Below are 26259 nucleotides of genomic sequence, written 5' to 3'. Positions count from 1 at the left end.
TACAGAGAGGGTTGAGATGTCAGAGTCAAACAAACCAACCTTCAAATTAAGGGAATAGTTGATCCAAAAATGAAAATTTGCTGAAAATTTCATCAAAAATGTAGATGACTTTGTTTCTTCATCAGAACAGATTTAGAGAAATTTAGCATTACATCACTTTCTCACCAATGAATCCTCTGCAGTGAATGGGTGCCGTCAGAATGAGAGTTCAAACAGATGATAAAACCATCACAATAATCCACAAGTCCATAATTAAAGTGCTTTCACTTTAAACCTTTGCTTCTGGCCAAAATATGAGTCCATAAACCATAACGCTTCCTCCAGAGAAAAGGTCATCTCACCTGAATCAGGAGAGAAATATCCACAGATCAAGAAGTGAAAACAGTTGTACACAAATAAGTCAATTGATTTTGATGTGAGAAGACAACAGAGGATGGACTTTTTTTTACATTATTTTAGAATTATGGACTTGAATTTTGGCCAGAAATTACGGTTAATTTATTACAAATACACAGCTTTTTGCTTTACAAGACGTTAATTGATGGACTTGAGTTGTGTGATTACTGATTATTGTGAGGTTTTTATCAGCTGTTTGGAATCTCATTCTGATGGCACCCATTCACTGCAGAGCATCCATTGGTGAGCAAGTAATGTAATGCTAAATTTCTCCAAACCTGTTTCGATGAAGGAACAAACTCATCTACACATTTTGAAGAGTACATTTTCAGTAATTTTTCATTTATGGGTGAACTATTCCTTTAAACCTCTAATGTGCTAACTTACCACAAGGGGAGACAATGACTGGTTGCAAAAGCCTCTGCTCTCCAGCAGGGGGCATGTTGAGGGAGACTGCCAAGACTGTGCCCAAGGATGTGCCAACCCACAGACTAGGTGTAAGTCCGCCATCTGCTTTACGGTTGTACGTCTCACAGAAATAGAAAGATGTGACGGCCTCTCGTGCTTCCTTGTCAATACTGGTCACACTGGAGCTCCGTGAGCGGCTGAAGGAGTTGTCCCTGTTGTCTAGGGGTATGGAACCCCGCGGGGGACATACAGAGAGTAGGACAGTAGAGAGAAAAACACAAAAAGGTAAAGCCCCCACTCTGAGATGACAACCAACAGATTGACAGATTACTTTTTCCATATCAGCCTCTTCGTCTTGAGCAGAATTAAGATCTAAATAAATGTTCTGCCTTTGTGATTGTGGTTTATGCACAAGTTAAAATACACAATATCCTTCAGTGGTGAGAAAATGACCTTTGATGTGGGAAATGAGGCAGTCTCTCCAGTGTGATGGAGATAAATGGTATTCCCAAGATTGGGATGACCAGATGCCCTATTTTCCTGGAACACTTACATATTTTAGACCTTTTTACCCAACCTCATTTATTTGAAAATTGGCCCTACTAGACCATCTTCTAAAATAAATCTGCATCTGGACATGTTAAAGGGGTCTGAAAATCGGACTATTCTGGGAAAAAACCCTCATCCTATAGGTCATCCTATCCAAGATGCGTACAGTCTAGAAATAAAAAACAAATAAATAAAAATAATGGAAGAATGTGACAGTGAAAAAAAAATTTGTTTCCATTATTACGACATAATATCTTCCTCATTTAAAACCTACACTACCGTTCAAAATGTCCACATTTTCTAATGTTTTGGGTGAAAAAAGTGTCTTAAGCTCAACAAGGCTCCATTGATTTGATCAAAAATATTGCAAAATCAGTTCTATTGTGAAATACTGTTACAATTTAAAATATTTGTTTTCTATTTTAATTATTTTAAATTGAATTTATTTCTGTAAAGGCAAAGCTGAATTTTGAGCAGCTATTACGCCAGTCTTCAATGAGTTGCTGTCTAATTTTGAATTTGCCTGTTTTAACCCTCTGGGGACGACAAACGTGCCGGCGCGTTTCATTGCATTTCTTTTGAAAGCCCCTAAAGGAACTTACATTACTCCGTCAGTTTTGATCATACAGATAAGAGCAATACATCAATCGAATCTGTAAAGTGTCTACTTTTATTTGTATACACACATAATAACAACAAAACTTTGTGCTTTTGTAAAATAAAGAAAACATACAGGGTGCGTTGTCTGCCGCCTTTGTCTCTGTGATCTTCATTTAGAAACGCATCACTAAAATGAACTGAAACTCAGCGAATGCTCGACACAAAGACATGAGAGATATATCTATAGAAAGCTTGGCATGTCTACTTTTAAACGACGCAAGTCTTATCGAAAACAAATATTCTGTGATAAAGTAATTCATATGAAACCAACGTGATGTCCAGTCTTTTCCATATGGCTTCATTATCTCTAAATCAAGCCCATGCACTTCTTTCGCTTTTGATATTACAATCATCCACGTACATAGAATAAAACTTCCATAAAGAGGCACTTAAGGATAATTACATTTAAAAAGAGACATGGTCATTGTATAATTGTATCGTCTACACAAACCATTTTGTGCTTGGACCCCAATTATGGTTATATTTCTTAATATTATCAATGCTGAAGAAAGTTGTGCTGCTTAATATTTTTGTGAAAACTATCATTATAAATGTCATTTTTGATCAATTAAATGCATCCTTGATGAAAAAAAAATGTAAAAGAAAATAAATTAATGATCCCAAACATTTGAACAATTGTATACATTTAACGTTTCCTTATTCAAAACAATTAACTGATATCCTGTAGAAGTTTATATATGGCAATGATATGTGAGGGGAAAATGATCTTTACATCAAACTGCTCATCTGATTTCCATTTCAAATCAGTGCAATTCCAGAAAAGTACTCCTTGAGGGAACTCCCTTAAAAACACTCCTGCTGGAAAGTGATGACCGAACTGAATCTGATACTGAATTAAATACCAGCAAATGCTGAACTGGCAAATGCTGACTTGTGTTATTCAGGATAAGAGTTAGGAAGACTGACAGAGGACCATGACTACATGAAAGTGATGCAGTGGTTTTGGCCATGCTTACATGTACCATTTATGGAAACACTCACAAGCCTTTTGATAAACCAATACAGTCATGACCCATATGTATGTCAGACCCACAAATCAATACAAAAGAAAATCAGCTTCAGATGGACCTTTTCTGATAAACTGTATTTCATAACTCATGTTTCAATCTCAGAAAGCCACCATAGTCTTGGGCTAACTGACATGAGATGTTCAAAGCTAATGAGCATGTGGACCCTCCAGTTTCTGATTATGTGCTGATGGACTCCACATTCAAAAGCTGTGTAGCATGAACACAAAGTCAAGGCTTACCCTTTTTATTCTGACAGTGTATGATTTCTATTAACATTACAGAATAGAACATGATCAGTATTATCTTTCAACGTTCAATTTAAATAACTGTAATTGCACAAACTATGTAGGCTACAATTTCAGTTTGTTTATTGTGAAATAACTCTGTCCTTCTGTCCTCTGATAAGCATTGTTCAGGGCTACCGTTCCCAAAAGCTTTAATGCTTTCTTATGATACTTTTGGGAAAAGCAGCCCTGTTTGAATGCACTGTCAGAAGTGAACGAACGCTCTCTGTGATTGATTAGTTCTGTCTTGCAACATTTGCGTGTTCAGATGAGCAGGAAAATAGTTCTATCCTACACAATTACTCACTAACAAAGGTTATTCGTCCAATTCAATGCATATTGTATGCATTTTTTTTTTAATTAACAAAATCACTGGTAAATAAAACACACCTTAGTATCGATATTTTTTGTTTGAGTATCGATACTTTCGATACTCGTGTCAGTATTGATATATTGATACTTTGGATCGATACGCCCATCCCTCGTGCCCTGTTTAGTAAAACTGGCCCTAGGTTTTGTTCAGCACGGATGCATTATTCAAAAAAGGTAGTAAAAACATTTTTATTCATACATAAGATTTCTAATGCTAGTTTCCACAAAAATATTCAACTGTTTTCAACACTGATAATTATAAGAAATATCTTGAGCTCCAAATCAGCATTTCAGAATGACTTCTGAAGGATCATGTGACACTGAAGGCTGGAGTAATGGCTCCTGAAAATTCAGCTTTGCCATCACTAGACTCAATTACATTATAAAATATATTAGAATAGAAAAGTTATTTTACATTGTAATGATATTTTAAAACTTTACTGATTTTACTGTAACTAAAAAAAATGCAGCCTGGTTGAGCATTAAGTGACATCTTTCTAAAACATAAAAAGAAATACCAGCCCCAAACTGTTGAAAGGCAGTGTATGTAGGATATTTTTTACTATAAAGTGAAAAAGTTTCACATGCTTAATCATGTTGCTTGCTAAAGTTTTATCTAAGTGTTAAAAGTGTCATAGATTTTTATGTATTTACACATCCCAACACACAGTCCCAAATGAAAGCACTTAAATCAACCCTCATCTGGCTTATGTTAAGGGCATCTTCTCTCACCTGAGGGTCATGATGTGTCCATTGGCACAGAAGCAAGCCACACAAATGCCAGTGTTCATCTGAACCACATCTGCCCGCAGCACAAAAGATGTTTCGGTGATGTTGTGTTTAAATACGCAGGTCTGAGAGGGCAGGGCTATGACTTTGGCCTGTTTCTCAGAGCACAGCACAGCATATTGGTTTTCATTCAGTTCCTGGGATGTGGATGGGGAGACAGACGCCGGCCGTCTCTTACGGACCTTGTCCCACTCCTCTCCGTTGGCCGGGGCATTGGGTTCGTACCATGGCTCAAAAGCAGAAGGGAGGAGAGACCCTGTAGAATCTAGGAAAGCCATCCGGAGAATACTGCCCTTCAACCTGACTAGAGTACCTGTACAGAGAGGGTTGAGATGTCAGAGTCAAACAAACCAACCTTCAAATTAAGGGAATAGTTGATCCAAAAATGAAAATTTGCTGAAAATTTCATCAAAAATGTAGATGACTTTGTTTCTTCATCAGAACAGATTTAGAGAAATTTAGCATTACATCACTTTCTCACCAATGAATCCTCTGCAGTGAATGGGTGCCGTCAGAATGAGAGTTCAAACAGATGATAAAACCATCACAATAATCCACAAGTCCATAATTAAAGTGCTTTCACTTTAAACCTTTGCTTCTGGCCAAAATATGAGTCCATAAACCATAACGCTTCCTCCAGAGAAAAGGTCATCTCACCTGAATCAGGAGAGAAATATCCACAGATCAAGAAGTGAAAACAGTTGTACACAAATAAGTCAATTGATTTTGATGTGAGAAGACAACAGAGGATGGACTTTTTTTTACATTATTTTAGAATTATGGACTTGAATTTTGGCCAGAAATTACGGTTAATTTATTACAAATACACAGCTTTTTGCTTTACAAGACGTTAATTGATGGACTTGAGTTGTGTGATTACTGATTATTGTGAGGTTTTTATCAGCTGTTTGGAATCTCATTCTGATGGCACCCATTCACTGCAGAGCATCCATTGGTGAGCAAGTAATGTAATGCTAAATTTCTCCAAACCTGTTTCGATGAAGGAACAAACTCATCTACACATTTTGAAGAGTACATTTTCAGTAATTTTTCATTTATGGGTGAACTATTCCTTTAAACCTCTAATGTGCTAACTTACCACAAGGGGAGACAATGACTGGTTGCAAAAGCCTCTGCTCTCCAGCAGGGGGCATGTTGAGGGAGACTGCCAAGACTGTGCCCAAGGATGTGCCAACCCACAGACTAGGTGTAAGTCCGCCATCTGCTTTACGGTTGTACGTCTCACAGAAATAGAAAGATGTGACGGCCTCTCGTGCTTCCTTGTCAATACTGGTCACACTGGAGCTCCGTGAGCGGCTGAAGGAGTTGTCCCTGTTGTCTAGGGGTATGGAACCCCGCGGGGGACATACAGAGAGTAGGACAGTAGAGAGAAAAACACAAAAAGGTAAAGCCCCCACTCTGAGATGACAACCAACAGATTGACAGATTACTTTTTCCATATCAGCCTCTTCGTCTTGAGCAGAATTAAGATCTAAATAAATGTTCTGCCTTTGTGATTGTGGTTTATGCACAAGTTAAAATACACAATATCCTTCAGTGGTGAGAAAATGACCTTTGATGTGGGAAATGAGGCAGTCTCTCCAGTGTGATGGAGATAAATGGTATTCCCAAGATTGGGATGACCAGATGCCCTATTTTCCTGGAACACTTACATATTTTAGACCTTTTTACCCAACCTCATTTATTTGAAAATTGGCCCTACTAGACCATCTTCTAAAATAAATCTGCATCTGGACATGTTAAAGGGGTCTGAAAATCGGACTATTCTGGGAAAAAACCCTCATCCTATAGGTCATCCTATCCAAGATGCGTACAGTCTAGAAATAAAAAACAAATAAATAAAAATAATGGAAGAATGTGACAGTGAAAAAAAAATTTGTTTCCATTATTACGACATAATATCTTCCTCATTTAAAACCTACACTACCGTTCAAAATGTCCACATTTTCTAATGTTTTGGGTGAAAAAAGTGTCTTAAGCTCAACAAGGCTCCATTGATTTGATCAAAAATATTGCAAAATCAGTTCTATTGTGAAATACTGTTACAATTTAAAATATTTGTTTTCTATTTTAATTATTTTAAATTGAATTTATTTCTGTAAAGGCAAAGCTGAATTTTGAGCAGCTATTACGCCAGTCTTCAATGAGTTGCTGTCTAATTTTGAATTTGCCTGTTTTAACCCTCTGGGGACGACAAACGTGCCGGCGCGTTTCATTGCATTTCTTTTGAAAGCCCCTAAAGGAACTTACATTACTCCGTCAGTTTTGATCATACAGATAAGAGCAATACATCAATCGAATCTGTAAAGTGTCTACTTTTATTTGTATACACACATAATAACAACAAAACTTTGTGCTTTTGTAAAATAAAGAAAACATACAGGGTGCGTTGTCTGCCGCCTTTGTCTCTGTGATCTTCATTTAGAAACGCATCACTAAAATGAACTGAAACTCAGCGAATGCTCGACACAAAGACATGAGAGATATATCTATAGAAAGCTTGGCATGTCTACTTTTAAACGACGCAAGTCTTATCGAAAACAAATATTCTGTGATAAAGTAATTCATATGAAACCAACGTGATGTCCAGTCTTTTCCATATGGCTTCATTATCTCTAAATCAAGCCCATGCACTTCTTTCGCTTTTGATATTACAATCATCCACGTACATAGAATAAAACTTCCATAAAGAGGCACTTAAGGATAATTACATTTAAAAAGAGACATGGTCATTGTATAATTGTATCGTCTACACAAACCATTTTGTGCTTGGACCCCAATTATGGTTATATTTCTTAATATTATCAATGCTGAAGAAAGTTGTGCTGCTTAATATTTTTGTGAAAACTATCATTATAAATGTCATTTTTGATCAATTAAATGCATCCTTGATGAAAAAAAAATGTAAAAGAAAATAAATTAATGATCCCAAACATTTGAACAATTGTATACATTTAACGTTTCCTTATTCAAAACAATTAACTGATATCCTGTAGAAGTTTATATATGGCAATGATATGTGAGGGGAAAATGATCTTTACATCAAACTGCTCATCTGATTTCCATTTCAAATCAGTGCAATTCCAGAAAAGTACTCCTTGAGGGAACTCCCTTAAAAACACTCCTGCTGGAAAGTGATGACCGAACTGAATCTGATACTGAATTAAATACCAGCAAATGCTGAACTGGCAAATGCTGACTTGTGTTATTCAGGATAAGAGTTAGGAAGACTGACAGAGGACCATGACTACATGAAAGTGATGCAGTGGTTTTGGCCATGCTTACATGTACCATTTATGGAAACACTCACAAGCCTTTTGATAAACCAATACAGTCATGACCCATATGTATGTCAGACCCACAAATCAATACAAAAGAAAATCAGCTTCAGATGGACCTTTTCTGATAAACTGTATTTCATAACTCATGTTTCAATCTCAGAAAGCCACCATAGTCTTGGGCTAACTGACATGAGATGTTCAAAGCTAATGAGCATGTGGACCCTCCAGTTTCTGATTATGTGCTGATGGACTCCACATTCAAAAGCTGTGTAGCATGAACACAAAGTCAAGGCTTACCCAAGTCTGGCTTTAGCTCAGTAGGCAAGCTTAATTTCCGTGACATCTTAGCTGGAAAAAAGAGAACACCTCTCTTTACAAACACATTGAAGCCTCAGTAAAAGCCATGCAATGCTTGAACTAGTTGTGCTGGAGAAAACACCAAGACAACATAGCTAAAGGTTTTTTTTAATCATCCTGAGGGACACAAATGCTTCAAACAGGACAAAGGAGACACTGCAATATTTTTCAGCGAGTCAAAGACAAACTGCATAATGCTGCATGCTGGACAAACAGTACTGGGATGTAAACGGGTGTAATTTGGCCACACAAAGCCCTGAAAGGAAAAGAATTAACATCAGAACAGAGAAAACAATCATTCTCAGCACCCCATGCCACAAGCATGCACCACACAGGAGAATACAAACTAGACATTATGGCTTATATGGATGAGTTTGAACATTTAGTATGATATATATACCCTTGCCACATAGGCATATGTTGACTTATCTATTATCTTTCATAAATTAATGATAAATAGCTGGCAGATGAACATGTGACCTTGTTTTGTCAGCAAAAATATCTAAACATTCTTAAAACAAGATAAATTTACTTGAGAAACAAAATTTAATAAGATCATTATGTTTTTATTTTAATACTATTTTCCAATGTACATTACAGTTTTAGATGTATTTTTACAATGTTTATGTTCATTGATTAACTGAATGTTAATTAAACTAAATGGTATATTTAATGATAGCACTATATAGATTTTTATTATTTTTGTTTTATATACTCTTAAAATAAGTCCAAATATTTTAGACAGTTTTGCTTCTCAAAAAAAGCATTTATTTCCTTTAAAGAGGTTAAGATATTTTAAGTAGACAAAATAATGATTTAAAGTTGTTTTTTTTGTTTTTTTTGCAGTGTAATGAGCTCAGCAGTCATAAAAAAATCATTAAGAAAGCAACAAAACAAAAACAGCCTTCACAGCTTGTCTATATAAGAACAACTAAAGAAAACTAAATGATCAATTACCCAAAACTATATGTTTTGTTTCCTAATAGTACTCCACAAAAGCATATATAAGTGAATTCAACTGCTGGTTGCAATCCATCTAAATAAATGTGCATTGTTCAAAATCCTGTGCGGAGATGTACGGACATAAAGAGACAGGAAGTACAGGAAGACAACAAACCGAAAACCTTCATTCCTACAGACAGACAATTATAGGACGCAGTCACGCAGCCACCGGTGTGGCGAAAGAGAAATGCCTCAAGCAAATCACCACAAGCACATTTCACCATGTTACATGCGTGCTACATAAACGTAGCATGCAGTGGGAATTTCCATCAGGGTTATTCAAGTAACTATTTCTGAGGACAGCTGCTTCCTCTGTTTTGTTCATACATAGAGACAGAGACAGTGTGGCCGAACAAAACCAGTGGAACCTCTTCTACATCGTCATCCAACCTTACCTCCTCTCCCTCCTCCATTGTAGAATTGCTGATGGTTTGACATCAAGACTTTTTGGGAGGAAGTAAAGCATATGAGCAGTTAAGAGATATTTTACGCTTTTTGGGAGCAACATACAGCGCAGGAGAGCCATAACGTGAAAGATTATGTATCGACCCAGGTTGTTTTGTTTGTTATGCGTTTGGTTTGGCTTTCTGTGGCAGTTGCAATCATTTGTTCTGTATCTGCCCATGTCGAGGTCTTACAGCTAGTGTAAGCTGCTATTTGCACAATAATTACAGAGACCTTCTTTCAATATTTGATCAAAACACTTGCTGAGAGAACAGCTGCAGAGGTCTGTGCTCTAACTGAAGGTTAAGTCATTTTGGAAATACATTCTCATTCTGCTCTGACCTTTCGGAGCAAATCTTATCTCTATTTTGAGATCTGCCCCGGTCTCCGAGTCTGAATGTCACGCTCTTTCTAGGAGTTTTTTAAGTTGTATTCGGCTTATCACGCCACCTTCAGCTGTGTTAAATGAACTAAAGAAAGAGAATGCAAATGCTTTAAGATTACCTTGTCTTATCTGTATTTTAACCTTGAATATTTCTGCATTTTATATTTGCATTCTATCCACAAAAACAATGCAAATTTGAATAATGATGGCTAAATAATGTTCTTTTTTCCCACCCCAGAGGAAGACGTGATATTATAGCAAAGGTTAAGAATCTTGGGGGGGGGGTTATCCCTTGGAAAGTGTTATTTGCATAACATGAATCTAAAAGATCTAAGTAAAACCTCTATGTGACACATCTTCGATTAAATATTTGGTTACACAATTCTGTGACAGTATCTGAAAGCAATCAATACCTCATTAACTACAGTCTAAAAGCACTCTCAACTAAGAGTGCTGTGTTTTACAGTGCATTTACAAGCTTTCGTTGTCTAGTAAATTTAGATTTAATGTGTCCTTTCCGCCCACAAAAACAGCTGTTTCTTGCTCAGTGTCTAAGCAGTTGCTACATTTTCGACTCTTTTGCACACATAATTTCAGAAACCACTTCCTAACAATTCATCTAGTGTGGTCTTTATGATTGCTGTGGATGTTTATTTTAGCAAACGCTTTGAAACAGAGACAGTTTTGCTGAAGGGCACAATGGTGCTGCTCCTCAGGTCATGAATCACCCCTTCAGGGGTTTGAACCTATGACTTGCTTCTAGCCCAGATGTTTAACCACTATTCTCTCATCAGGCGCCAGCAACTTGTCACAATGTCAGTCAGCATTACCATTCATCACACTGCCAGCCATCATCAGTCATCTGTGACCTTTGTGAACTTTTGTTCTCCTCCACTGACACATGCACAAAGTTTTAGGATGTTACGTAAGGTAAGGGCTTGTTTAATACTGAGAAAATAACAAAATAAATCCACACACGTGTATGCTTGATTTTTGGTGTACTATGGATTAATTAGTAATGAATCTTAAAGGAATCACTCAAAAATCATTATGTACTCACCCTCATGTTGTTTTTCAGATCAGTCTAGTGTGTAAACATATAATACAGGTTTTGTGAATGGGTTCAATTAGGTTAATGAAAACTCATGAAGGGATGTCAAGATTTTCAGTAAATAATTTCAATGTTGGTTTGAACCCCACACAAAACTACAGAAGACCTGACATACACTACTGTTCAAAAGGTTAAAGGGTCAATTTTAATATTTAAAAATATCATAAGCATGGCTGTATTTATTTGATAAAAAAAAATAAAACCGTAATTTTGTGAAATATTGTTAAAATTTTAAATAACCGTTTTCTATATTAATATATTTAAAAATGCAATTATTGAGATGGCAAAGCTGAATTTTCAGCAGCCATTACTTCAGTCTTCAATGTTACATGACCCTTTAAGAATAATTCTAATATGCCTATTTAATGCTAAAATAACATTTCTTATTATTGTCATCTGAAAACAGAAATCTTTTGTAACAATGTAACTGTCACTTTTGATAAATTTAATGCATCCTTGCTGAAAAAAAGTATTAATTCTCGCTGACCCCAAACTTTTGAACAACAGTGTACGGTTGCAGTTCTTTTCCAAGAAGAAATGTAGTCAATACAGGTTTGAAACAACATGACAATGAGTAAATAATGACAGAATTTTCATTTTTAGGTGAACTATCCCTTTAGTCCTGTGCAGAGGAAACGGTTGAAATGCTAAAATGCCCCCCTGTGGAGCTCATAACATCTGTGTTTCAGCAGACTCCAGTGTCGGGACTGATCGGTATGATGGTGGCAGGAGGCAGAATGGATTGTGTCATGCTCTGAGGGGTGTTTTACCTGAGGTGGGGGATTTGCAGCGATCCTCTGAGGTGGCTGAGCCCTCGTTAATGTCACAAAGCCCTGTAGAGAGAAAGAGAAACATGATTGTCACACTATGGAAAACGTGAAAAGTGTGCTAGTATCCGCTACCTTGTGTAAAAGTAGTCTAAGATGTATTTTAGACAGTACAATTGCCTATACTCTTTAGTGTGAGGTGCAGTGTGTAGCCTTTGCTCTGATCTCGGAGTTGAGAGGCAGATGGGCAGACAGGAGCTGAACCCAGCTGCTCTGATCAGCACTCACCCTGTGCACATATCCGACAGATCCCAGCCCCCCGCTAAATATCACTCATTACCCCCGACACAAACACGCACATACACACCAGATAATCTAACAAGCAATCCATTGCCAAGTCCCAGCAATCATCTCTTCCTTACTAGCATGTGTTTAGCTGCAATTGTGCTATCCACCAGCAGGGGTCACACTGCTGTATCCCCTCACTGCACAGCTGCATGTCCTGCCAATGGTGCTGTTAAAAGGCTCACTGTGTTCATATATACAGGTGCGTCTCAATAAATTGGAATGTCGTGGAAAAGTTCATTTATTTCAGTAATTCAACTCAAATTGTGAAACTCGTGTATTAAATAAATTCTATGCACACAGACTGAAGTAGTTTAAGTCTTTGGTTCTTTTAATTGTGATGATTTTGGCTCACATTTCACAAAAACCCACCAATTCACTATCTCAACAAACTAGAATACTTCATAAGACCAATAAAAAATTTTTTTAGTGAATTGTTGGCCTTCTGGAAAGTATGTTCATTTACTGTACAGGAACTCTATACTTGGTTGGGTCTCCTTTTGCATGAATTACTGCATCAATGCGGCGTGGCATGGAGACAATCAGCCTGTGGCACTGCTGAGGGGGTATGGAAGCCCAGGTTGCTTTGATAGTGGCCTTCAGGTCATCTGCATTGTTGGGTCTGGTGTCTCTCATCTTTCTCTTGACAATACCCCATAGATTCTCTATGGGGTTCAGGTCTGGTGAGTTTGCTGGCCAATCAAGCACAGTAACACCATGGCCATTTTGAATTTATTTAATACACAAGTTTCACAATTTGAGTTGAATTACTGAAATAAATTAACTTTCCCACGACATTCTAATTTATTGAGATGCACCTGTATGTGCTCTGTCTATTACAGATGAAAACCATGTTTGTGTGTATATCAGACCTCCAGAAGGCTGTCGGCTCTTGCGGGGAGATCGCAGTTGTCTCTGATACGGATCATTAGAGCTGTACAATTCCACAGTTCCCAGATTCAACAGAACAGTCTTCTGTAAGTAATCCACTACTGCCAGACCATTGCTATTGCCAAACACCACCCTATGTTACACACAAACATAAAAGACAGAAAGTGCTTTTGTCATCAAATTAGAAGAATTTTGGTTTATGCTGGTTTAGTGCTGGTATAGTGATTATTTAATCAAATTAATATAATTTACGCACACAATCATTTATCATTTATACACACATTCAAAAGTTTGATGCATTAAAAGGACGCATTAAAATGATCAAAAGTGACAGTAAAGACATTTTATTCTATCCACTTTATTCTATATTACTTTCTATTTTGAATTCTGTTCTTCAAAGTGAATCCTGGGGGGGGGGGATGGTTTATACTGATATGGTAATACTTTAATAAGAAGAATAAATTGTACGAGTGCCAAATCAGCATATTAGAATGATTTATGAAGAATCATGTGACACTGAAAATTGGAGTAACAGTGATGCTGAAAATTCAGCATTACAGCAAATTTTTTTTTAAAGGGTATTTTTAATTGTAATACTATTTCACATTATTATTGTTTAACTGTATTTTTGATCAAATAAATGCACCAATGGTAAGCATTAGTGACTTCCTTCAAAAGCGTTACAAAATACAGACCCCAAACTTTGAAGGATTGTGTATGCCAAGTTTTGAGGAACAAACCAACATAGTTGTCCTTATTCATTGAAAATCTTGATATATATTTAAATTTATGTTAATATTTTAAAATATTTTAATATAATAAAAGAACAAAGCAAATATTGTCTTTTCATAAACATTTCTGACAGTCTGCAGCATTTGCTGCGCCACCTGACGAAACAATGTAAAACAAGTCTTCAAATCTTCAGGTAACTCACAAGCCATAGCTGGAGTTGATGGCCAAGCTGCTGATCTGCTGGGGCGGCTCTCCACTGACCCACACCAGCTGTACCACCAGCTCCACCTGATACCCTGGAGACTGCTTCAGAGGACTGCTGCGCACCCTGAGGGAATGACAGAGAGAGGACATGGGTTATACACAGTCCCTGCCAAATTGTTTTTACAACATTTACTGTATAATGTCATAAATTACATACTGAGGATGGGCATGAGTACCCAAGCAATTGAAAGTGTCATGATTAATCACAAAAACTAACAAAATCTAGTAACAGCTATACAAAGATGTGCCAAAAAGGGGCCTCACAGTGCAACTTTGTTGTCTGATTTGTCAGACAACAATTTGCGTCAATACTGTGAACACTAACTTTCAGTCAGTGGCAACTACATCCCTCAACGCTCTCTTTGGAAACAGCCAGACACGGTGCAGCTGAATGGAACAGAACACAGAAGTCCTGAAAAGTGTTTGTAAAAGCTGAACTATTTTTAACTTGACACTTAAATGTGGTGCATATTATCTGTTGGGTTCTCACAAATCAAATAAACTGATCATGTGAACTCCTTTGTAAAGACGATGTTTGGATCATTTTCAAATCATGATGGATCACCTGGTCATCAGGTTTAACACAAATTAGTGGAGTTAATATGGGCTGAATGCTGCTGTCAAAGGAAATGGGCAACATAACAAATACTAAAAAAGAAGCCTTTTTTCAATTTTGTAATCAAAATGTTCCACCGATAATAACATTTGCATTTAAAAAAAAAAAGTAAAATAGAGGCATTAACACGAGTAGCCTTGGACTTTTGGATTCCCTGCTATGTGTATTAAAATACAGAATTACTTGAGGCACGGTATGTTGTCTCGGATCCCATCTGATGAGTTGCTGCTAGTGGAAGTGTGTGTCTGAGGGGTGGCGGTTTGTGGACTGGGAGAGGTGCTTGGTGTGGGAGGAGCTGGTGTCTGATCTCCTCCTCCTTCTGGAGACTCCAGATCATTCAGCTCATACTGTAACCTGACCTCCAATAACTGTAAAACACACACACACGTACACATGTAATTGACACTATTGTGCTTGAGAACAGATGGGTATGAATCAGCTAAACACACTGAGTTAATTGATCCCCATCGGTGTCGCTATTCTTAATATGAGACACGCTAATTGCTGTGCGTGTCTCTTCCAAGTGAGTGTGAGAGTCACGGGACTGAAGGTGCTAATAGGTTTAATTTGCCCTCATTATACAGAAGTGTGAACGTTCTGTCAGCAGACGATGGTAACACTAATGGTTTTCCCACATTTGCGCTGAGCATGCGCCTCTGTTAACCAATGAGATTCGTTCCTGTGCCTGAAATTCAGGTGTCCCCAATATGACTGTATTCAAACATTTTATTCATTATTATCCTGTTTATATGAGTCATGTATTAATATGTAAATAAGTTGCGTTGATTAAGCTTTAATAAAGCACTATTGCTTAATTGCTTCACTCTACCACATTATATCTTTTCCCATAATAAATCATATGGAAATTCAAATTATTCACAGATATATTTTCTAACAGCATTACCATAAGCGCTCATTTATTTATGGGTCACAGAAGCATCAGTATGCAAATGTACAGCTTGCAAAAAACAGGGAGAGGGCAAAATGAATTCAGTATTAATTATTCAAACTCAATATACAGCTAGATGTGGTGAACATTAATTAAAACGGCTTTGAAAGGCTTAGAGATTTAGTTAAGCATCTGAGTAACAACTGTTCCTCGGATATCCTTAGTTGGCTCTGTAGACGGCACATACACGTACAAATGCACAAACACATTCAAGTCACTGAACAACATCCATTTAATGAACAGATTTTATATTATTATTAATGTTATGAGTCATGGCAGTCAAGACTGGGAATAAGAGAGACTGAGCGTGTCTATAAGGGCAGCATTACTCATTACACTCCAGAAAACAAAGTCTTTTTTAAGTCAAGAGCACCTCAATTAAAAAAAAATCTTACATAATTCTTACAAAATTAAACATTAAAAAGTATAAACAACAAATTGTTACCTGCACAACCTCTGTGGTGATTTCTTGTTTGCTGAACCTGTATATGATGACATGGGCAGAGACACCAGCCACACAAAGCATGCGGCTCTCGGCACACCAAGACATCAACTGAATGGCGAATGGGTCCTCATCCACAATCTCTGTGCTGGGTTTCTCCTCCTTACAGCGTGCCTTTTCAAACACCTTAGCTGTCTTCAGCTTGTACAGCACCTGGAGCATTACTGAACACATGGTAAATGGAATTCAAAGGAAAAAGTAAGAGATAATTGTAGTCAACCAGTCATTAACACAAAATTAGATTTCCCCTTCAGGAACTCGAGCTGTGTCAAAACGCTATGGGAACGCCTTCAGTGGGACCACGCTCTGAATCACATGTTTAATCAGTCCAATGTATGGGCGAGATGTCATGGGCGGGGTGACATAATGACCAGGAAGCTTAAAAGCACATACGGTGGAACCGGTGTCAGCTTTCTGTCATTCAGCAAGTGCTCTGTGTGTGTGTCAGTCGCTATCTGTTTGTGAGTTTTATTTAGTGTTGTTTGTCCACTTGTAAGCTCCATTATGTAAAAGCTTCAGTCAAGAGAAGCTTTTGGGCGAGAGCAGGTAGCATTCAGGCTGTGTGTTCCTCCCTGCCCGCGCTATATTTGGGTAGGAACACACACAGTTTGTGTGATGTCTGCTTGGGAGCGAAGCACGCAGAGTCAGCTCTCGAGGGAGTCGACTGCCCACACTGCGAGTGTTTTGTTACTACCTTGCTTCACTCTCAGAAGGCTCTCTTTGAGGAGGGAGCCTTCACTAGCGTTTCCCGTGGTGCTGGTCCCGCTTTCGCCGAGGCGGAGCGGCGGCTGTGCTCATGGGTTTCGCATATGGATCTGGTGGAGGGAATGTAGACGGGCGAGTCCCTATCTTCTTCCTCAACCACCAGATCCGGCGGCCGCTCTCGGGGTTTCGGAAGCCTGCGCTGCAGTCCTTCCTCCCAGGGAGAGGGCGCAACACTCCGCTTGTCTTTCTCCGAGGAGATTGATACGGAGGGCGTCGATGAGCTCGCCAGTTGCACAAGCATATTATGCCTAATATTATAATGAGCAGCATTAATGGGGAGCAGAGCTCGCGCAGTCGGCTCTCGGGGGACTGATTGTGCTTTTCCCGCTGTTAAGCACTCCCCTCTCGTCGGGCACGCTCCAAGGAGTGTGTCCGTGCCTGTGATCTTACGATTCTAATCCTGCTGCTGCCGAGGCACGGCAGCGGCTGAGATCGCGGGGATCGCACATGATCTGGCGGACGGGTTGGAGATGGCTCTTCCTATCTCCACCCACGTTCCCTAGATCTAGAGCTTGTTCTCGAGGCTCGGAAGCCCGCGCTGCGGTTTCTTCCCCCTCTGAGTGAAAGCTCGCTGCTGCAGCTACCTTTCTCTGAGGAGATTGATATTTTTTGTGTGACTGAGCGTATTACATCATTTTCGTTTTTTGATGTGAATCTTATCACACCAGACCGTGTTTACTCATCTGGTTGTTTGACTGCATTTAATTCTGAGGAATAAAATGAAGTATTTATCTGACTATGAGTAATTAGATATTCGAGTGAGAGCACGTGTTTACCTCTCTTCCTCTGAGGAGGTTGAGGCAGTCAGCAGGGGCTGCTGGGCGGGAGCAGTCCCAACCTACCGTGTTCCAGCTCCTCATTCTGGGGGCGTCACTTCTCGTACTCCGCAAAGTCTAGAGTCAGAGGGGCGCTCCCAGGCCGAAGGCTTCTAGCAGAAGGCGGTTCTGCGGACCGTCATTCTCGCTGGATAGTCTTCGTCTAAAACGTCCTGACGCCTAAGGCCTAGGACTTCTGAGGGCCAGCTCCCTCTGGGGAAGAGTGGTATACACTGCATTACACGGTGTCCGTCTCTCTTCAGTGTGGAAACTACTGCCAAATGTGTCTCGGTGGGTCCTGCACACTGCAGAGAGAGGCTACAGAATCCAGCGTGGTTCTCTTCTGCCTCAGTTCAACGGGGTGATTCCCACTCTGGTGGGGCCCCGAGCAGGCTCTGGTAATGGAACAAGAAGTAAACACTCTCTTGAGGAAGGAGGCCATCAAGGTGGTTCCTCCTCTCAACAGAGAGTCCGGGTTCTACAGCCGGTACTTCATCGTTCCAGAAAAGGATGGAGGGTTGCGCTTCGAGAGGCCTCCTCTTGCTTTAGAGAGTCGTCATGTTGAGCCTTTTTTCAGTGAGTGTCGTCAGGCCTCCTCTTGCTACAGAGGGTTTCTAAGGCCTCCGCTCGCCAGAACTCCGCTAGGACAGTCTGAGCATAAGCTAGTGTGATCTCCATCCTTCCCCATCACAGGAAGTTCCTGAGGTGGCTTTTGGGGGCAAAAGCCTACCAATATCGGGTTCTTCCCTTCGGCCTTGCACTCTCACCCTACACTTTCACGAAGTGTGTGGATGCTGCGCTGGCTCCTCTTTGACTCAAGGGCATCCGCATACTAGCTCAATCTGAGCTTTGAGGCATTGAGATGTCATTCTCGCTCACGTGAAAGAGCTGGGGTTAAGACTTAACGCCAAGAAAAGTGTGCTTTCTCCATTACAGAGAACCACTTATCTGGGCATGGTGTGGAATGCAACCACGATGCAGGGACGTTTGTCCCCTGTTCGGATCGAGTCGATCCTCACTGCAGTCGCGAGAGTGAAAGAAGGCCTGTCACTCACTGTCAAGCAGTTCAAAAACTCCTGGGTCTGATGGCAGCTGCATCCAACGTGATATCTCTTGGCCTGCTGTACATGAGACCCCTACAGTGGTGGCTCAAGACCAAGGGGTTCTCCCCGAGGGGAAACCCGCTTCGCAAGCTCACGGTCAAGCAGCAATGCCTACGTGCCTTAGACATGTTGAGGAAACCTTGGTTCTTGGCTCAGGGCTTGGTGCTGGGAGCTCCTTGTCGCCGCATAATGCTAGCGACGGACGCATCCCTCACGGTCATGAGTGGCCACTCAGCCCACGGTCTGTGGAGCGGCCACCATCTCACGTGGCACTTCAACTGCCTGGAGATGCTGGCTGTGTTTCTAGCATTGAAACACTTTCTCCCAGACCTAAGAGGTCACCATGTGTTGGTGCGCACCGACGACACAGCGGCGATCTCTTATATCAACCACCAGGGAGGTCTGCGTTCGTGCCCTCTTTACAGGCAGGTGCACCAGATCCTTGTGTGGTCTCAGAGCAAACTCCTCTCACTGAGAGCAGTTCACATTCCTGGGCTTTTCATTATGGAAGCAGACATCCAGTTGAGGCAGGGGCCGAGGCCCGGGGTACAAAGAGTTTTTGGCCAGGCTCAGGTGGACCTATTCTTGACTCAAGAGACATTGCACTCTCCCCTCTGATACTCTCTGACTCATCCAGCTCCACGGGGGCTGGATGCCATGGTACAGACATGGCTGAGGCTTCGTCTGTACACCTTTCCCCCAATCACTCTGCTCCCGGGAGTTCTGGAGAGAGGGCGCCGGGACGGGGTCCATCTGCTGTAGCCCCGTTCTGGCCGGGCCAAGTATGGTTCTCGGACATGATTTCCTTTCTCGACGGCTCTCCATGTGAAATTCCCGTCAGGAGGGACCTCCTCTCACAGGCGGAGGGCACGATATTCCACCCCCGCCCGGAGCTGTGGAAGTTACTCGTAGCTTCCGGTCTCTCAACCGAGGTTGTTGAGACCATCCTCCAATCCAGAGCTCCCTCAACGAGGAAACGGTACGCCTTGAAGTGGAAACTTTTCACTTCTTGGTGCGGAGACCGCCAGCTCGACCCAGTTAACTGCCCAGTTGGTACAGTGTTGGAGTTCCTGCAGGCCCGTTTCTCCGCAAGGTAGACCCTGTAGGGATTTTCTTAATAGGAATAGACCCTGATCACCCAGCACATGAATCCCATATTCTTGGTTGATGTCAGCGAAGGAATTGCCTCAGCGTTCAGCTCTCAACTAAACAGAACGCAAGTAAACGAACAAACTCTTCAGATCTGCTGAACTGGTGTAGAGCTAAGTTAAACAGTAAAGATAAGACAGTCGCTGCTTGGTGTTCTCCTAGGCTGAATTTAAAACCACTCGCGAAACTTAATGCAACTCCGTTGACTCCTTTCCTTGAATCTTTGTGTGTATGTGTGTGTATGTTTTAGTTAGGTTTTTATGTAATCTAGATTAGCCAATAAAATTCATGTTTCATTTATAAACAAGAAGTTTCTTGGCTCATATAATTTTAAGGTTAAACCTATGCCAAAACGATCCTTGCTTGCTACTTAGCTCGTAGCTTACTTATAATAATTACCTCTGTTAAGAGATTACAAATAAGCTTAATTGTGTTGACCGTGGCCAGGAAGACACATATTAAATTTGTTAAAAGATACTAAGAATCACCGGCTCGCTGGACGACCTTGATTTGAAGTAAAACTAACAAATTTGGAATGGTTTAATCAGGTGGACTTGGGACATTCAGACCCGAGTTCTAGCAAAACCTGAATGTGGTAATAATCATTAATTCCCTATAATTACAAATTAATAATGAATAAATAAATGATACTGTCATTACAACCCTGAAGGTCTACGTGGCGGCCATTGCGACCTACCACGCCCCTCTCGGTGGCCAGTCAGTGACCAGACACCCCCTAGTTTCCTCCGTGGTGCTCTGAGGCTGAGGCCTCCGGCCAGAAAAGCTTATGCTAAGCGGTGGATCAGGATGCTACTCCATAGCCTCGAGTCCTCTGATCTCCCCTCTCCGTTGGGGGTCAAGACTCACTCCTTCGGAAGTTGGCCTTTGGGTGGGATGTCCCCGCCTACTACATTGTCAGGTGCCTACCTGCTTTCTGCGCCACTCCTGGCTCCGTTCTCTCGCTTTAGCTGAGCTCTTCCACACTAGGCAGGGATTTGTAAGTCTGGCGGCGTGGGCATTCTCGTTCCCGTAGCGTTTCAATGCAGCTCGAGTTCCTGAAGGGGAACGTCTCGGGTTACGCATGTAACCATGGTTCCCCGAAGGGAACGAGACGCTGCGTCTCAGTGCCATACTTCCGGCATCCCTGCGAGCGCTTGCTTCATTCCTAGAAGCTGACGCCGGTTCCACCGCACGTGCTTTTAAGCTTCCTGGTCGTTACGTCACCCCGCCCGTGACGTCTCGCCCATGCCATTGGACTGATTACACATGGCGTGTGATTACACATTACAAGGCGTTCCCGTAGCGTTTCATCCAGCGTATCCATTTTCATACTGTACATTATAATGTTGTGATGTCTAAATTCACCTGTGCCATTTAAAATTGATTTTACTTTTTGTGTTTTATTTTGCATTTATTTAATCAAACTAGCACTACATTTAAAAATGGCAATTTACTGTTGATCAGCCAAGAACAAGAAAATAATTAGTCTTAATGGTTTCAGACAGAACTTTAATATTGATGCATCCTTATGTTGTATTCATTTGAAGAGGTTTATTTTGCATAATCATTTTGCATATCACCAGCTGACTGTACATTATCTGTTTTATTACACAACTACTTCTCATATCAATAAATGAATGAATAAATAAAGGACACAAACTAATTTTAACTTAAATTATTTTAGACATGAATCTAACACACTTTAACAGAAAATAGGTCGCTTTGGACAATAAAAAAAGACCACAAAATGCTGTGAATAAACAAATCAGAATCTAGCATTCCAAAGAACAAAGTCATATAACTTCTAGATTTGTACAATTAAGGTTTTAGAGGATTAAATGAATGATGGGAAGTGTTTCAATGCCATCAAATGCATAAATGTGTTTTGTCCAATTTTTGAGGGCCTCTAATCCACTGATTCCAATTGTTCAGTTCAGCCAAAGCAAAAAAAGATTAAATGGCATAAGATTAGCCACTCTGTTTTAGCAGGATTAAAAAGTCCTGTCTAGCTTTAGCTTTATATTTCATTGGTGAACAAAATGAGGCCCACTTTGGTTTTAAATTATCTTACCACTAAGAAAACCCATTTGAACGTTAAACAAGCACTTGTGTGAGAGGTTTACAACCTTTGTGGTATTTTTAATATTGCAATATGTCCTTTAGCACCGACAGGAGGTACAGGAACAGTGGAAACTGTAGTCTGTCAAGCTCACAGTTTAAGCAAGGTCAAATGGCATACAGGTAACACTCTCACCACGCTGGTGTGGGATTACAAATTTAAGAATTGCATCGGACAAATGATTGTCTTAAGCAAGGTGTGGCAAGAGGTTCCTGTCTGTTCCTGTTCTCTTATTGTTAGTAAAATGAACCAGATTACTGAGACGATCACCTTTTGTTTGTAATGGCTCTTGGTGCCTCTGCCCCAGTCTTTGAGTAGTTATGCTGAATGTATTAGGACTGTCAGACTGATTGGATTAGCACCTATGCATTTGAATGACACTGTTATGCTGATGAGATCAGGGCTGGAGAAATTCCGGTAACGGGCTGATTCCTGTATTGCATTTGCATGCTTTGTTTAGATTGTCTCCACCTCCACTGAATGAATCCCGCCCCCTTAAAATGTATATAAACTCTACTGTGCCGAGCTATAGTCAGACTTGGATGACTGCAGCGACGCACAGCGAGTCCTCAATAAAGAGTGACTTCTGTATGAAAGATATCCCAACGTCTCCTGGTTTTCTGCTTCGACGAGGAAAAAGTTTCCTACACTGGTCTCTCTCAGCGGTGCACAAGGTCAGAAAAAGCCTGTGGGATCTGGGGAATTTTTTGTGTGTGACATTGTAAGGTCAGTCTCCATTTGGGTCATAAATCATGGAAAATTATCTTATTGTTAAGGTAAATTATGTCTGAAGTCAAGTTATACTCCAACAGTGGTCAGCAGAATCCAGTTATTAATTAGATATTTAACAGTGTTAGTCAAATGTGATTGTAACTGTAGCCAAAGTCCCTTTCAAAGAAAATCAGTTCAACTGATTTGTAATGCCTCCGGGCAGCAATTTCAGGCATGCAACACCAACTCCACTTGAATGGGGAATATCATAATCTCAAAAAACTGCTTTACCAAACTCACATTTAAATAACGTATTTCAAAATAGCAATAACATCTGACATAAACTGACCCATAAATGCTGTTCTCAAATTGCTCACATTGAGTGAAAAAAGCATGTATTTTGGGTTGGTAAAGCCGATGGGCATGTGCAGTCAGTAAACTGACTCTTTCCATAGGCACCAGAGCTTACTAATTCCGCTATGTTGAGTGTTGCACTTGCCATTCACAGTAATATGATTGAACCACTTTGGTCTACAGTGTTTGCTGTCGCCAAAATAGCAGTGCATATCACTAGCAATACCAAGGTCATGTGTTCATGTCCGAAGGATGACAAAAATCTGATATAAAACTTTTGTTTTTAGATAAATGTTTCTGTCGAATTCAATATGAAATACAAATGTGTTTGAAGCAAGTTTATGAGATTTGAAAAACTATTATACCGCACACATTGTGGTAAATAGAACTATTATACCGCACACAAGTGGTAAATAAGGTGAATGTGAAGTCAGAAAGGCTCGGTACTCACTTGCTGAAGCATCCCAGAACTTCACTGAACCATCTGCATGCCTGCAAGAAGAGCAGAGAATCTTTTATTTTAACTGTCTCATACATTTTCATACACAAACCTACATAAACTCACTGCCACTTTCCCAATACCACATGTACTCAAACAAACCACCGAGGTAAGCTAAGTTGCTATGTCAGATAAAAGCTAGTCAAGAGATGAGAGGAAGTGCTCTTCCCACTGCTGTCAAACCCACTAAAAAAGCTTCTGTCATCCCATGGGCGGTACATCAGAAAATGCTTACTTTTTTGTCATACTTCCCTTTCGCTACCATCTTGTCCTGCTCATTACCCTCTCTTCTGCACTCCTCCTCCCTCTTCTTATACCCTGCCTTCTTCTTTTACTCCATTTAAGTCTTTTTTTGCCATTTCTGCCATTTCAGCAGAACTACGAATGACAAGAGAGAACTGAGCATACACACACATTCACTCGCTCACACACAAGCGCACACTGCTCTTACCCAGTTATTATTATTTCAGGGTAGCTTTGTGTGCCCAAGCCCCAGTTTCCACCACCGATAGGCCATTCCTGTGATGAACAACAGAACCACATAAAAGCACTTAAATCCACGAAAGCAAACCACATAAATCCGACATTTCTCGACATATGAGAATAGAGGAAATTTAGTAGACATTGCCCTAAAGCATGTGAGCATTCCTGGGAAACTTAATAAAACGAAATCGGCCAATTTGTATGTTTTAGTAAGCATACTCTTAATATAATGACTGTGGCTTGCACTGGCAGCCACAAAACATTTCTGCAACGTGGGTGGAACCTTTATTAAACGGCTGGCGAGACTCTATAGGAAAGCATTTCCTCACAAGGCATCAAAGCTGAAGCAGTTTATTCAAAGGTATTCAGAAGTGCTGTGATTCAAAGTGGGCCGTCTGAGTTAACCTGCTCCCTGTGGGAGACAAACCCAGAACTTACACTCCGCACTCCAGTCTTGGCTGAGGGGTCATGATTTCTTTCATACCCATAAATACCCCTGTCTGTGTCTCTGACCCACACAGTCTGAGGACACAATGTGCTGCATGGCGGGGGCCTGAAGTCACGCAGGCATAGGGAAACGGCACGATTCACGAGGGTCTATAATCTAGTCACTCAAAAGTCAAGGTGCATGTGTGTAGGCAGGACATTATAACTTAAAAGACATCATTAACCAATTAGCACCTTTAAATGAGTGTGTGCATGCTGTTGTACCTTTTTGCTGTAGCCCTGTCGTTTCTGGCGAGACCCGACAGAGTAAAGTGCAGGTATGAGGTCCACAGGACAATCGGCTAAGTACTCACAACACGTCACAGGAGACTCATGAATCATCATGGGATAAGGATTTTCAAAGATAGGGTAACTGAAAAACATCAGAGGTCAAAAAAATAAGATTGACAATGTGGTGGAAAAGTGTGATAGCGTCAAACATGTTAGACACAAATATGACGCATATGCTGTGGGTGATAAGTACCCGTTTTGTGCAAGGTCAATAACAACTAAATCCTTTTCAAGGAGGACCACTACAGCATATGGTTCCTGAAAATCTGCAGAGAAATGAAAACAGGATGGGTAAAATCATGAATAAATCGCTACATATTTAAGTACATATATATATATATATATATATATATATATATATATATATGCACATATTTTTACAAATACCATACAATTTGTTTTTTTTAAGAAATTAATACTTTTAATTGGCAAAGGGAAATTAAATTGACCAAAAGTGACAGTAAAGACGTTTCTGTTACCAAAAATTTATATTTAAAATAAATGCTGCTCTTTTGAATTTTCTATTTATCAAAGAATCCTAAAAAAAAAAAAAAGTATCAGTTTCCTCAGAAATATTAAGCTGCAACCGTTACAAGCAACAGTTTTCAACATTGATAATAATAAGATATGTTCCCTTTCAGTCAGTCACGTTCTACGTTACGTCAGTCGTGACTGACGAATTGGGATCTCGCCCGAGAGCGATTGCCATGCCCCGCTCTAGCTCCTCCGGTTCTCGGAGGGCTACTTCGGTTCATGGTCAGGGAGACCTGAGGATCACGGTGAGAGCTTCCCCGTCGAGTAAGTCTCTGCAGGCCTCTCATTCCTCTGGCATGTTGCACCACCTGGTGTTCCCGGACGAGTGTGCTGGGTCCTCGGACAGGGCGGGGTCCAGCATCTTGTGGGGAGCACAGGTGGATGACAGGATGTCGATCGCTGCATCGGAGGGCGAGCTAGGCTCTGGAGATGAGGATTCGGCTGCGCTGTCTCCGTCAGGAAGAGTGGCGTTGCCCGAGTCAGATCCAGAGCTGACCGCTATGCTTTCCCGGGCTGCCGAGAGTGTCAGGCTGCACTGGAGGCCTCCTCCTTCCTGGGGGGCGCAGGCCGGGAGTCGGCAGCCGCCTCCAGTTTCATTCTTCCCGGAAGTGCATGAGGAGGTTACTAAGTCTTGGAAGGCACCTTTTTCTGCCCGAAACAGACTTGGTGCCTCCTCCGTCCTCACCACCCTCGATGGTGGGGCGGCCCAAGTGTATGTGGACATCCCCCCAGTCGAGCACGCTATTGCTATGCAGCTCTGCCCGCAAAGCGCCGCCGCCTGGAGAGGTAGTCCA

At 40.6% G+C, this 26259-nt stretch overlaps 1 protein-coding gene across 1 annotated transcript in view; it reads right to left on the bottom strand.

Moving 5' to 3' along the window:
- Positions 1 to 26259, bottom strand: part of LOC107601184 (syntaxin-binding protein 5-like) — a 102371-nt gene that overhangs the window by 5947 nt on the left and 70165 nt on the right. Inside the window, exons 10-23 of the mRNA XM_016293252.1 lie at positions 25125 to 25197; positions 24866 to 25013; positions 24123 to 24190; positions 23624 to 23664; positions 16100 to 16320; positions 14889 to 15073; positions 14028 to 14153; positions 13075 to 13226; positions 11861 to 11923; positions 9546 to 9593; positions 8089 to 8139; positions 5589 to 5870; positions 4433 to 4802; positions 784 to 1193 (exon numbers count right to left, since the gene is read on the bottom strand). Coding sequence (XP_016148738.1) covers positions 784 to 1193; positions 4433 to 4802; positions 5589 to 5870; positions 8089 to 8139; positions 9546 to 9593; positions 11861 to 11923; positions 13075 to 13226; positions 14028 to 14153; positions 14889 to 15073; positions 16100 to 16320; positions 23624 to 23664; positions 24123 to 24190; positions 24866 to 25013; positions 25125 to 25197 — 2238 coding nt within the window. The remainder of the gene's footprint in view (positions 1 to 783; positions 1194 to 4432; positions 4803 to 5588; positions 5871 to 8088; positions 8140 to 9545; positions 9594 to 11860; positions 11924 to 13074; positions 13227 to 14027; positions 14154 to 14888; positions 15074 to 16099; positions 16321 to 23623; positions 23665 to 24122; positions 24191 to 24865; positions 25014 to 25124; positions 25198 to 26259) is intronic.

Source organism: Sinocyclocheilus grahami, unplaced genomic scaffold, assembly GCF_001515645.1.
Source record: "Sinocyclocheilus grahami isolate Dianchi unplaced genomic scaffold, SAMN03320097.WGS_v1.1 scaffold301.1, whole genome shotgun sequence".
NCBI lineage: Eukaryota > Metazoa > Chordata > Actinopteri > Cypriniformes > Cyprinidae > Sinocyclocheilus > Sinocyclocheilus grahami.
This window is presented reverse-complemented; position numbering and strand designations above follow the sequence as displayed.